Source organism: Notolabrus celidotus, chromosome 13, assembly GCF_009762535.1.
Source record: "Notolabrus celidotus isolate fNotCel1 chromosome 13, fNotCel1.pri, whole genome shotgun sequence".
NCBI classification, from domain to species: Eukaryota; Metazoa; Chordata; class Actinopteri; order Labriformes; family Labridae; genus Notolabrus; species Notolabrus celidotus.
In genome coordinates, this window is record NC_048284.1 from 2,630,296 (window position 1) to 2,644,251 (window position 13,956).

Genomic DNA, 13,956 nt, shown 5'->3' on the forward strand with positions numbered 1-13,956 from the left:
TTTTAACTTTAAATTTAATCACCTAGCGTCTGTTTTTTCTCTTGTAGTACTTACCATGGCCACTAGATGTCCTCGCCTAACTTTAAACCTACATTTAATCTTAAATTGTTACGCACTTAACCCCTTCAGTGATATTAGAGGCTAAAAAGTTTCTTTAAACTTTAACTCAGAGGAAGTTTAGGCTTTGAAGTGGAAATGTTCGTAAAGACAGACGTTAAAAATATGTCATATCTTCAAATGGACAAAAAAACATCCAAAAATATAAGTTAAAATGTCAAATAATCTCTTTGCAGTAGAGTAGAGCTCACGTTCTCTGACTTTCGTTCATGTAAGAGGAAAATGTCTTTATTCAAGGTTACAGCATTTATCATGTCGATGAGTCTGACAGATGAAGACAGGGAGGCTGTTTGGATCACCTGTGGGAGCTCCTGGGACTTCAGCCTCCAACGTTAGCATGCTAATTAGCTAAGCAGCAAAACACGACAGAAATAACAGAGTTGTATATTCAACTTCTTATTTTCAGGTTATTTGGGGTATAAAAGCAACTTTTTGCTTTTCCAAAAATATCTAAAATATGCAAAATACCCCAAAATATTAATTTGAAACCTTTTTATTTCAATATGACTGTCCAAGTTTTCAGTATTTGGAGCTTAACTGGTCTTCTTTTGTATTTCTCACAGCTTTTTTGTGACTTCTATATAAATGTGAATGATTCTATGCTGATGATAAACTTGTCTACAAGAGTGACTGAAAAACATGCCAGCTTGTGTTTCTTTATTCCAGCCTGAATTTAAAATATTATGTACATCATACTGAGTAAAGAATATCCACATAATACTTCCTTGTTTGGATGTTGGTGATATCACATGACAGCTGAGACTACATTGCGTGGCAGACGACAAAATCGGCAAAAGCAAAAAAAAAAACGGCGAAGCTTCGGCTGAGAGGAAAAAATATCAACAAACCCAGGAGCTCGACCACATCAGGAGAAAAAATACATCAATAAATTAAAGACAAAATAGTTGTGTCCACTCTTATCTGTGTTGTTCCTTACAGTCGAAGGATTCCACAGATTTCAACGTCGCCCCCTGCTGGACTGGAGGATACAGTACAGTGCTTTTTTTTTTTTTAAATGAGGTGAAATGACGTCAGGTTGTTTTTATTGTCCCGCCGCCCTCGCTGCTCTCTGCTGCTCCATCATGGCTCGGATCGCCGGGGACATCATGGGGGAGGACATCATGGCGGGGGTCATGGCCGGGGTGAAAGGTCTTAATGGGTACTGTGCGTTTTTACCCGGGACGTAAATGCACTGGAAGTATCGCTGGCCTGTGGAGACAGAAAGGTGAGATGGAAACACGACTGAGGAAGGCGGACGAGTTGATGGACTCCTGGTTATCAAGATTTAAAGGTGACATATCATGCAAAATCGACTTTTTAATAGTTCTCTACCTGAAATATGTGTCCCTGTCTACAAACCCCCCGAAAATGAATAAAATCCATTCTGCCCCTGTTCTGATTTCTCCACCTTTCTGTAAATGTGTGTGAAACGAGCCGTTTCAGACTTCCGTGTTTTTGTTACGTAACAACAATATCCGGTCTGTCACAGAGTCAGAGCTCGGAGCTTGTTCAGCCCATAGACTGTATAAAATACAACTCAACCCCTCCTCTGTTTTTCATTACCTGCACACGTGTGCTAACAAGGAGCTTAGGAGGGAGGCATGCTAGTTGTAGGCTGTCTTAATAAACACAAAGGTCGGTTTTACTCCCCACGTCTGCAGATTTGAAGATCTAGTGGATGATTCTTATTTAGCATGGAAAAGTGCTAGCGCTAGTTAGCATAGCCACATAGCTACATGTTGGTAGCTGTGTACCAAGACACACGTCTACATACTGATAAATAAAACAACAAGAAACACAGAATCTGTGACCAATCCTTCAGAAAGGTCCTGCTGCAGGCGCCTCTCCGTCAGGATCAGATTCTGGATCAGATTCAGAGGGTTGAAGTAACGCGGGTCTGTGAGCCGTGTGCTAGCGCTAGTTAGCATAGCCACATAGCTACATGTTCATAGCTGTAGATCAACGAGCCGGAGAGCCGAGGGCACATCCACTTCCTGAGGGGGCGTGGTCAGAGAGAAAACAGAGTGTTCTGAGGAGGACTGAAGAAGAGGGTTTTTCAGGCAGACCAAAATCTGATTTCAAAGTGTTTTTTTGAGCATAAACTTTAAAGACATGTTTTGGGGACCTCTTAGACCAATATATATTGATGAAAAAAGCGTAATATGTCACCTTTAAGTCTAAGAAGTGTTCTGGTTCCTGATTGTAGTCTGAGTATCAACCAATCAGGAATAAGAAGGCTTTGGTGTCTGCAGGAACAACAAGTCCAGCTGAGGGTCTGATCTCCATCAGACTTTTACATTTGAGCGACAAATCTCTGCTTGTTGCCGGGGCATGAAAGCCAGTCAGCGCTTAGATTTCCTGACTCCCTGGAAGGCATCAGAAATTACCATGTCGACTTTCATTCAACAAACTTTTTAAAAGTTTTCTTCTCCTCGTGAGGACAGACCCTCTTCACTTTTTATAAATCCTTATCATGATGGTATTTTGACACACTAAAGACTTCTGAACTGCAAGTAAATCATGTCTGTGTAACTCACTATTTACAGTGTAACTGAGACTCAATCTTATCTAGTTTAAAAACACTACCGCCTCTTTACAGTCAGATACGTAATGAAAGTAAAGAGCTCATGTTTGAGAAGAAATCCAATATTTCTTTGATTTTCATGAGTCATCATTTGGACGCTCTAAGCTTCATTTTTATTCCTCAAAAATAAAACAAATCTGTGAATGTCTGATAAAATTTCAGCCTCTCTTACCTGGTTTCTTCTTCTCTGTAGTATTGTCCTCTGACTGAGGCTCTTCTGCAAGAAAAGTCATTACACACAGGGTCATACAGTCTGTTAGTTTTAAATCATGTGTCTCTAAAAAGAGGGATGGAAAGTGTCTTCATGCACGTGAGTGAGAGAAAGAGGAAGGACAGCTAGGACAGTAAAAGAAAGGTCTTGCTCAAACAGGAAGCTGTGACGTTGTTTTTCTTCTTTGTGTGTTTTTACAATCGATGAATACTCAAACATTTCCTCCTGAGAGGTTTGTTTTTACTCGACAAGTAAAGCTAATCAGGAAGTGTTTGCAACTGCATTTTTAACAATGACCAGCAGGGGGCAACTCGACTGGTCAGATGCATAGAAGTCTACGATAAAAAAATGATTCATTACCTCAGCAAACATTTTACTAATGAGATGATGGTCTAAATCTCAAGTCTTCAAAACAGCATATTCATTTAGTAAGTTATGCTCCAATTACGAGCAAAATATTCACTTAAAAGGGGCGTGGCTACCTGTGATTGACAGCCGCTACCACCTTGACCTGAAAAAGGCATTTCCAGCTTCAAATGAGCCAAAGCAACACTCTGAGGAGCTGTGACATTCTCCAGCAGGCAGTTTCATGTCTTGTTTACAAGCCAAAATTAGCATCCAATGATTTGAGCTTCAAACTGAGCTTTTTGGAGTAACATTTGCTCCTTAAGCTTCGAAAAATCCTCACTTCCTGTCCGAAACAAACACAAGATAGCAACAGTAGAAAGGCTAAACCTGAGGGGGGGGGGGACTTTAGTCTACTTGTCACTGAATGTGAAATCCCCAGAAGTGAAACCAAAACATTTAAAGCTCCAGTGTAGATCTTAACCCTTGAAGACCTAGATCATCTTCAAGGGCGCCAGACTCTCCTGAATTTATTTTTGAATATGCTGAATGAGACAATGAGACAAATGTGGTATCAATGGAAAGCTGAGGTTGTCTGCTGTAACTGAGTTTTTAAAGCATGTTGATAGGATGAGCGGTTCAAAAGTTATCAAACATTTAAGAACAAGTAGCCGCCGCCGGCTTTCTTTGAGGGTTAAAGCCTGCCTCCTCCATGTGAACAGATGGTACATGGGTCAGACTTTAAAATGAAAATACACATCAAAGAAATGTCACTCAAACATGGTTTCTGTCGTTATAGTTAGTTCTTATCATGCAGATTTATCTCCAGGTGTTGATTTTTCTGAGATGTTTAGTCTTATTAGTTATTTGATGCTATGAAAAGTAGTATAAAGCCGTGATCAAAAGCTCTGTTGTGGCTCTGTGTGCACTGGATTATGAGAATAGAGATGGGGGGTATCATGGAGGGTATTTTGGCTTCACTTCAGTGCAACAGGAGGTGATGGAGACATGCGCCCATCTTTATATAGAGACAATGCTAACCAATTGGAAGGCATTTTTGCTACATCCAGTTCAAATCAACAGTCTGTGTTTGGTGGTGTCTGTGAAGTAGTGAAGACAGAGTAAATAGAAGCAGCTCCAGACCAAACAAACCCATTTGGACTTGGAGCCGCAGTGCCTGGCTGTAATATGAGGAAAGTGTGGAGTCACTCAGTGCTGTGGGCGGGGAGGGGGGGGTGGGTGTTGATTCTCCACTGGATGACTCATTAAGAACAGAACTAATACCCTCATTTAATAGGTTTTGGTTCATGGATTTAATCAATCCGGCTAAGTATTATTGTTGCTGTATTCATCAAAGGCCATAATCTCTTCGTATGACTCAGGGCGGTTCAAAAGGACGGTAATCTCGTCTCAATCAGGGCCGCTCATTACAATCTCCTACGTTCATAATGTCCTTAAAGCAGACGTCTGTTCATGATGAGTTAACCAGAGGAAAGATGGTGGGAATATCTGAGTACCTTAGGCTTTACTGGAGGCTCTTTTTCCTCTCTCTAAGAACAAAGATATGATATAAAAGATTAAATCTTTATGTGCAATATGCTGGATCTCACTCACCATGTTAGCAAAGGAAATACTTGATTCTGATTGGTCAGAAACCTGTAGCAAACTGCATTATTTCCCCACTCTCAAGTCCAGCCTGAGACGGACACTAGTGTTTTTACCACAGTGTAAACAGGCAGAGGGGGGAATGTGACGGACTCCTTTATGTGGATTGATTTAATATAAAGTGTGTGATCAGGTTGTCCCTGGCTTCACTTTTGCTATTGTGGACCAATCAACAGAAAGGAGTCCGGCTGATTCCGCCTCTGCCTGTTGACACTGTGGTAAAAATGTTAGAATGGAACAGAATAGAATGCTTCTGATTGGTCAAAAACTTCATATCAGCAGTGTTCATTCTCAACATCAGAAGCGATTCTTGAGACAACCTGATCACATACGTCATATCAAATCAAACCACAGAAAGTAGTCCCTCACATTCCCCCCTCTGCCTGTTGACACTGTGGTAAAAACGTTAGAGTCCGTCTCAGGCTGGTCTTGAGAGTGGGGTACTAATGCAGTTTGCTACAACATAACTCAAACCATGAGAGGTAGTGATAACAGCAACAATGTTCAAAGTTGAGACATTTGCCTCCTTTATGTTTAAAGTTGCGTCAGCGTCAAAGTTCTGAGAAGAAGGAGAGCCGACTAAGTAGAGAGATGTCAACATCAATATTCCTGCAGTAGTCCTGTTCACCTCGTCTAAAGTAAATTCAGTGGAAATTCAGTTTGGTGAAATCAGTTTAGTTTAGTTACTTCCTGCCTTTGTGTTTCCTTCCTTGTTGATTACCCTGATTACTTTCACCTGTGTCCTGTGTTCACACCTGTGTTGATTACTCTGTGTATTTAGTTCCTCTGTTCCCCCTGTCCCTTGTTGGATCATTGTTCATCTTACCCGTGTCCGTCTCTCCTGTGTTCTGTGTCCCTGTGTGTCCCCAGAGTTTCCTTTTGGAGTAAGTTTTTGGACATTTTAGTACGTTTTGTTTATTAAGACCTTTTCATTTTAAAATCTGCACTTGGGTCCTCAAGTTTTTTCAACACAGTGACAGACTTCTTTGTCATAAATTTGTGACTTTATTTACTGTTAAAGGTGACATATCATGCAAAATCCACTTTTTAATGGTTCTCTACCTGAAATATGTGTCCCTGTCTACAAACCCCCCAAAAAGTAAAAGAATCCATTCTGCCCCTGTTCTGATTTCTCCACCTTTCTGTAAATGTGTGCTGAAACCAGCCGTTTCAGTTTTCAGTGTTTTTCATACGTCACAACGCCATCCGGTCTGTTATGGTGCGTTCACACCAAACGCGAATAGAATCATTCGCGCGAATGAATCACATGTAAAGTCAATGCAGAGGCGCAAGTAGACGCGAGTAGAGGTCTCTCTATGGGCTGAACAAGCTCCGAGCTCTGACTTCCTGTTATGGTGCGTTCAAGCCAAGCGACAAACTCCGGTCTCAAACGATGAAGCCAATGCGGAAGTGATATAAACTGCAATACATCGAAAATCCGCTTGAGGCTGGCTGCAGAAACACCGGAAACCACATAGATATGAATGGGAAAAAGACGATCTTTGCAGCATTAATAAACATGTTTACAGCCTGGTTCAAAAAACGGCTTGGCCCTATGAAGCTAATCTCTCTAATGGCACACACTGTACGGGGGTGAATTTTTTTCTAACGTGACGGTTAAGAAGATATTAAGATTATGAGTTTTGCCCAAATAAGGACATGACTGACGTGACTCCCGGTCGGGAACACACAGCCATTGGCTAAGAGGCTCACACTACGTCACACTCTGCCTAGTTGAGTTCCGCATTTCCAATATGGCTGCCGCCGTCGATTTGCTTCAAAACAGCTCTCAGGAACAGATGGGTGACGTCACGGATACTACGTCCATATTTTTTACAGTCTATGGTTCACACCAAATGCGAATGACGCGCATCATTCGCGCAAACGACACGCATCATTCGCGTGAACGACGCGCATCATTCGCGTGAACGAGGCGCATCATTCGCGTGAACAACGCTCATCATTCGCGCAAAAGACACGCATCATTCGCGCAAACGACACGCATCATTCGCGCAAACGACGCGCATCATTCGCGTGAACGAGGCGCATCATTCGCGTGAACAACGCTCATCATTCGCGCAAAAGACACGCATCATTCGCGTGAACGACACGCATCATTCGCGCAAACGACGCGCATCATTCGCGTGAACGACGCGCATCATTCGCGCAAACGACACGCATCATTCGCGCAAACGACGCGCATCATTCGCGTGAACGAGGCGCATCATTCGCGTGAACGACGCTCATCATTCGCGCAAAAGACACGCATCATTCGCGTGAACGACACGCATCATTCGCGTGAACGACGCGCATCATTCGCGCATACGACGCGCATCATTCGCGCAAACGACGCGCATCATTCGCGCAAACGACGCGCATCATTCGCCGAACGACGCGCATCATTCGCGCAAACGACGCGCATCGCGATTCGCACGTATGAAGCGAATTCATTCGCGCAAACGATTCGCGAGAGTTGAAATATCTGAACTCAAGCGAATGAATAGCGATAGCAAATCGGCGTGCAGATCCCCCGGTGACGTGTGTTGTGTGACGTATGGACCAGCGGAGATTCCAACGGGGATTCCCTCATCTGGAATATATGGGACACTTTGATTCTATCAACGTGCAGCTTCCCCAAACTCTGTGACTCTACCTGTTCTTATGGGATGAGGAATAAACAGGAGCTCACTGTGAGGGCAGAGAGGGAGGAGGATTATGTGGTGAGTTGTGAAAAACTTTGTCTGTCAGATATCGTTTGTAGTAGTAGGAAATTATCTCTGCCCACTTTAGTATAACCGGCTTCCCCATTCAATGTCCGCAAGCTCAACCTTGTTACTGCGGTCAAGCCAGCCTCCACTGTCTTCTGTTTCATGACAACAGACAGCTTAGATGTGGGAGCCTCCCTCCCTCCCTCTCGCGTATATTCGCGTCTTGGCACTCGTTTACACGCAATTTTTACGCACGAATTGAGCGAGTCATTTGCGCGAGTAAACACAAATCATTCATCAATCGTTCGCATTTGGTGTGAACGCACCATAACAGGAAGTCAGAGCTCGGGGCTTGTTCAGCCCATAGACTGTATAAAATACAACTCAACCCCTCCTCTGTTTTTCATTACCTGCACACATGTGTGCTAACAAGGAGCTTAGGAGGGAGGCATGCTAGTTGTAGGCTGTCTTAATAAACACAAAGGTCGGTTTGACTCCCCACGTCTGCAGATTTGAAGATCTAGTGGATGATTTTTATTTATCATGGAAAAGTGCTAGCGCTAGTTAGCATAGCCACATAGCTACATGTTGGCAGCTGTGTACCAAGACACACGTCGACATACTGACAAATAAAACAACAAGAAACACAAAATCTGTGACCAATGGTTCCGAAAGGTCCTGCTGCAGGCGCCTCTCCAACAGGATCAGATTCAGAGGGTTGAAGTAACGCGGGTCTGTGAGCAGTCAACATGTAAACATTAGATCAACGTGCTGGACAGCCGAGGGGACATCCACTTCCTGAGGGGGCGTGGTCAGAGAGAAAACAGAGTGTTCTGATGAGGACTGAAGAAGAGGGTTTTTCAGGCAGACCAAAATCTGATTTCAAAGTGTTTTTTTGAGCATAAACTTTAAAGACATGTTTTGGGGACCTCTTAGACCAATATATGTTGATGAAAAAAGCGTGATATGTCACCTTTAATGTACGACTGTTTTCTTGTAATTGCACAGCTTCTTTCTAAAAATCTACATTTTTTTCTCTCTTCTATAAAACAGCCTTGATACCCTGTCGTATGTTAAAGAAAGTGGAATTGGAGGGACTGTCTTTTTTTAGCTATATAAAGAACTTGTTTTTAAATCAGTCTTTAGTTGGTAGCCGGGTAAATGTAAAGCGAGCGTGTGGTTGTTCAAAATTAAATCCCAGCATGGTGAGCAGGACCCCCAACGTGTGCCTTAGCCTTTATTCCAATCAGTGTAATAAGCTCTCAGAGCCACGGTTAATAAAGCTGCCTCTAAATGAGACATCAGCAGCAGCATGAAAACAAAAACATCCTGGAGAAATAAAACCACTCACAGTTTCACAGCTTCAGTGTTAGCAGACTTTATGTTCCTCTGGATATATCTGAAGTTAAATAACCCTGAAGCTTGTATACTCACTTGTTTGTGCTGGTTGTTTCTCTTTATCTAAAATAAGAGCGAGGGAGAAGGAGAGAAAGATCAGTATCAAACGGACACACACACACACATGTTGGATTCACTTCTTATTCCGAGTCCACACAAACCTTGAGCCTCTTTGACAGATTTCTTGTCAGCCTTCTCGGCTTTGCCTGCAGAGGAGAGACAGCCCTATTACAGCCTGCCAAACAACTCTCCACAACTGTGCGTTTAATATTCCCACAAAATGATACTCCCCTCGCCCCCCCTCAGAGTAATACAGCTTGACATGTCTCTAATTACAACGTTTATCAAGCATTAACCAGCTCATTTAATCTCCTAATCTGAGACTACGTTTCCAACTCGTGTGATTTGTCCTGAAAGACATCAGTGGAGAATTAACTCCGCCACTTTGTGACTTGTGTTTCTTTCCCCCCCATGAGCAGTGAAAGCTTTGTAAAATCTGCCTCACATGCTGCTGAGCAAACATGAGCGGATAATTGATTCTAATGTGTTGTAGTGCAGCTCCACACAGATGTTATGAATATTGATGAAATCAAAACGGTGTTCAAGCGTATCGGACACTAAGAAAGAGACTCTCTGCTGCAGAAGTGTTTGCTCCAATTATCACTTTAACACACGTGGGTTTATACTTCCTGCAGATCTGCAATAATCAAAGTGTAATAGACTTGGCTGACCATAAAAAAGAAGGTGATGTAGATTCAAAAACTGAGCGTAAGGAAGGAAAACATATTAGTTAACAGAATAGTGTGCATGCTCTGTTTGCTGCAACAGTCCTGGTGCAAATCCAGTCAGCTACACTTTACCCCTGAACTATGTGCGATTCAACCAGTGGACCCAGGGTCTAAATTTAGTTCAGGGGTAGATAATCTCCCCCCTAAAAAGCCCCTACTAGGGGGGTAGTACTTCTCAAAAAGCCCCGGGGCTTTCAGGGGGCGGGGCCTGCAATGCTGAACGTGTCTGATTGGTCGATTAACCGCAGTGTTTTTATCCCTCCCTCCGTCCACAATAGCATCACACACATCTGTGATTCACTTGATTTCTCTTTCTTTCACTAGTTTTTATTTGTTCTATCTTTTTTGTATGTGTGTGTACTTTTCAAAAGAAGAAGCTGTGATTCTCTTGATTTAGCAGCTTGTAACAGTAGTCTTCTCTCAGCCCACCGTGAATGCGTCTCTCCCGGTGTTCCGGTTTTAAAAGCGACCCTGTAAACTGGAGACCTTCAGCTGAACGTGTCAGTGTTTGTGGAGTTTACACAGCTGTTGAAACACAGAGGGAGTTCCTGGGAATGCAAACTAGTTTAGTTTTTATTAAGATTTCAAAATATCCTCATCAGATATTTAATGATGGTCTAAAGACGTTTATGAGGGATGCATCCAGCTGAGAGTCTCCAGTTAACAGGGTCGCTGTTTAAACCAAAACACCGGCAGATCTCTGCCACGGCTTTTTGAGTTCAAAAGGATTTTAAAGCCGTGTTGAAACGTCTTTGCTACTCGCGCTTATCTCCTCTCACGTGTTGATTCATTCATTGCTTTTTACATGTTTTTAACCACAGGTGCAAAATTTTCACTTTTTTTCATGTTTTTCTGCTTTTGGAGCACAATTTCAAATTTGAGGAAAATAAATTTTTTTCGACAGGCTCCGGTCAAAACTTTTTGTCAAAATATTTTTTGTACAATTTTTTTTTTCAAAATTTTTTTTTTCAAAAATAATTTTCAATTTTTTTTGGGTTCAATTTTATTTTTTCTAAAAAAAAAAAATTTCAGAAATTTTTTTTGGTTCAATTTTATTTTTTCAAAAAAAAGAATTCAGAATTTTTTTCCCAAAATTTATTTTTCCCCCAAAAAATTTAAATGTTTTTTCCCAGAATTTTTTTTTCAAAATTTTTTTTCAAAATTTTTTTTTCCAACATTTTCCAAAAAACATTCACAGTCATTGTTTTTTCCATCTGTGATGAATGGCATTCCTCTTTGTTTTACTGCCCTCTACTGGTCTGGTGGTGTAGTGCATTTACTTTTTTTTCCTCCATACATCACTGGCCTGATTTACACAATCTACCCAGGACTTCAGCCCGTGGTCGAAACACAGACAACAATGGGGGCACAGGAACCTTTTAGTTCAGGGTAAAGTAGTTCTGGGGGCTAAAAGACCCCGGAACGCTTGGTCGAAATGCACCTTAAGCTGTCTGTACTTTCATAGGCTTTCATCCTAATGTAAAGGGAAGTGTACGTGTCTAGATAAATGTGCTGAGGATGCTAAGCGCTGAATATATTAAACTGCATTGGTTTTTATATTGAAAGAAGGTTCTGCCAGTGTAAAAACACGCCATTGGTGGACACAGGCCCTAATACCAACAAACACATGTATATGTCAGGGTGTGGAAAAGGGGGTTAAAGGGCACAAGGTATACTGCAACCCTTAAATGAGGAGGGCGTTATAATGGTAGATTATTTATCTTTTAATATATGGAGCTTTTAGTTAGACAACTTTTAAGAGAGACAGGAAGTGCGGGCGATGACATGCACAAGATCCTGTTGGACGAGGACTATAGTCCAGATTCTCATGCTACAAACATGCTTACATGTATTTAGATATGAACTTACTTATCTTGTCCGCCAATGATCTCAATCTTATTTTGGCTGAAAGCAAAAGAACACAATTATAATACTGCTGTTTTTTGGTGCACAACACAGCTCAGTGAACTCTTAACACTCATGATAAATCATTAAGGTTCTGTGTTCCTGACAGCAGGACTCTGACACTTTACCTGCTTCAGATTTTGCAGGTTTCTCCTCCTTCGCCTCAGAGGTCACATTCGCCCTCCTCACAGATTCTAGCCTCGGTCTCAGTCGGATCGGCTGCGGACGTGGTTCTGCATCTGTTCAAGACAAACGTGAAATGACTCACATCAAGGTTCCTGATCAGCGTCTTCATATGCATGTGAGGTTTTTACCTTTCTTCGCTGCAGACGCTTTGGCTTTGCTCCTGACAGGTGCAGCTTCTGAGAGAGACGAGAAACCAATTAATTTCCAATTATCTTTCATGTCCCTGATTTAAATGATTGACTCCGTACAAATGAACGAACGACAGCGTGTGCATGTACCTGTCTTTTCAGAGGCTGGTTTCCTCTTCTGTCGGGTAGCTGCAGGCTCTGAGGGAAAATGAGGAAACAGACGTGATCACCGTCCTGAAACGTTAGAATTAAAGCAGCTCCTTCACGTGAAGAGGGGAGGGTCTTTGTTTATGTTTTCATATCATTTACTGATCCTTACTGTTTCTCTAACTCCCTCTGGTACGATGTTTGTCTTACCTTTCTTAGCGGCTGCTGCAGCTTTGGTTTTCTCCTTCACAGCTGGCTCTGCAGGAAACAAGAAGCTAATTTAAGTGACTCAAAGAAACAAAATAGAAAGACATCTGAGCTAATCTGGTAGAATATATTGAAGTTAAGTAAAGTTGAAACTTAAAATCCTGCAAGAAATGTTCATTACCTTTCTTAGCCACTGCAGGGCTTTTGGGTTTGTCTTTTTTTGCTGTTGCTTCTGTAACAGGAAAATAAGGCATCGTGCATTATATTATAATCAACACTAATTTACAGTCCCTCCAGGATTTCGCAGGATTTATTTGTGATTGTTGCGTCCCCAAAAAGCCTGAATTTGCGACAGCTTTTTGAAAAAATTGCGGTGAAAGTTGCGATTATTTTTTTTTGCTTTTGTCCCCCAATAACATCTCAGGGGCAAGTAAATATGCTAAATTACAGTTGTTTTTAGAAACGTTCTTGATGTGGCCACTGACTGTATTTTGATTCTCTTGATTCACAGAAAAATGCCATGAAAGGACTGTATTGCACATTTACGACGGTCCCTGAATGCACCTCGCAGCCTCTGAAATTAATCTGCATCTTTGATGACAAGGAGTTGATCAAAACTTACTGAATGTGTCTGATGTTTCACCAAACTGGATTAAATGAAGCTGTAGATGCAGAGCTTTTTACAGTAACCACGGCAACAACGTCAAACATCAAATATTATACAGACGTCCCCCGGTTGTGTCTGTCACTAACGCACACCGGGGGTAAAAATCATCAATGGAGATGAGACAGATGCATGGAGGTGAGGAGAGCTGGTTCATAAAGCACACCTGCTGCAGGTAGGTGACCAAGCTAACACTGAGCCCCTCAATCTATAAATAACAACGTTTTCATGGTCACTTGTCCTGCCTGCAGTCCCCTCTTTTCACCCGTTCTCTGTGCGTGTTTTGTTGTTGAAAAGTGCCGATCAAGGGAGGACTTATGTTTATGTTCCAAGGAAGTCAAATTGATGACAAAACCGATGACGTACAGGGGCTGAGATTGAGGTAATTGTTCAAATTTGCAGGATGTTGCGGTGATTGTAAAAAATTGCAAGGCCGCGAATAAATCCCGCTGATTGGTCGAATTTGCGTTGATAGTTGCGATCGCGAAATCGCAACTTCCTGGAGGGACTGACTAATTAAGATAAAGTCAGTTTGTTCTGCTGTGTTTTTACCTTTCTTTACAGCTTTGGCTTTTTCTTTTTCAGTATCAGTAGCATCTAGAAAAGATAAGATGTGTTCATGTGAGTTTTGTTTTGTATTACGCCCCTAAAGTCTCAAAAAGGTGATCCTTTTTTATTTTGAGCGCACAAGAAACTTATCTAACGCTGCAAGTATTCCCTCTCATGACAAAAGTGTTGGACCACATGGATTCATAGATCTTTAAACAAGACAAACAGACTTCATTCAATGTATTTGAGGGAGTTATAACATCCCTAAAGCCAAACAACGGTGGGTACTTTAACTCATCTACACCAGCTGCCTGTTGATTTTAAGATTATTTTACTGACTTTTAAAGCACTACA

At 41.8% G+C, this 13,956-nt stretch overlaps 1 protein-coding gene across 1 annotated transcript; it reads right to left on the bottom strand.

Moving 5' to 3' along the window:
* Positions 1-329: 329 nt before the first annotated feature.
* LOC117824565 (triadin-like) lies at positions 330-13,799 on the bottom strand. The gene is made up of 12 exons (XM_034700098.1): positions 13,758-13,799; positions 13,606-13,699; positions 12,571-12,621; positions 12,393-12,440; positions 12,186-12,233; positions 12,036-12,083; positions 11,850-11,960; positions 11,686-11,721; positions 9,190-9,234; positions 9,065-9,091; positions 2,874-2,918; positions 330-1,326 (listed from the first exon to the last, which is right to left on the bottom strand). The coding sequence occupies exons 1-12, from the start codon at positions 13,797-13,799 to the stop codon at positions 1,160-1,162; spliced, it is 762 nt and encodes a 253-aa protein (XP_034555989.1). The 3' UTR covers positions 330-1,159.
* Between the last annotated feature and the right edge of the window lie 157 nt (positions 13,800-13,956).

Bases quoted from the DNA above. Each gene is read 5' to 3' on its own strand.
- LOC117824565 (XM_034700098.1), bottom strand. From the start codon at position 13,799: ATGTGGTCCAACACTTTTGTCATGAGAGGGAATACTTGCAGC. The intron at 13,700-13,757 runs GTTAGATAAGTT...TTGAGACTTTAG, and splicing joins TGAGAGGGAATACTTGCAGC to GGGCGTAATACAAAACAAAA. The intron at 11,961-12,035 runs GTAAAAACCTCA...TGTCTTGAACAG, and splicing joins AGCGTCTGCAGCGAAGAAAG to ATGCAGAACCACGTCCGCAG.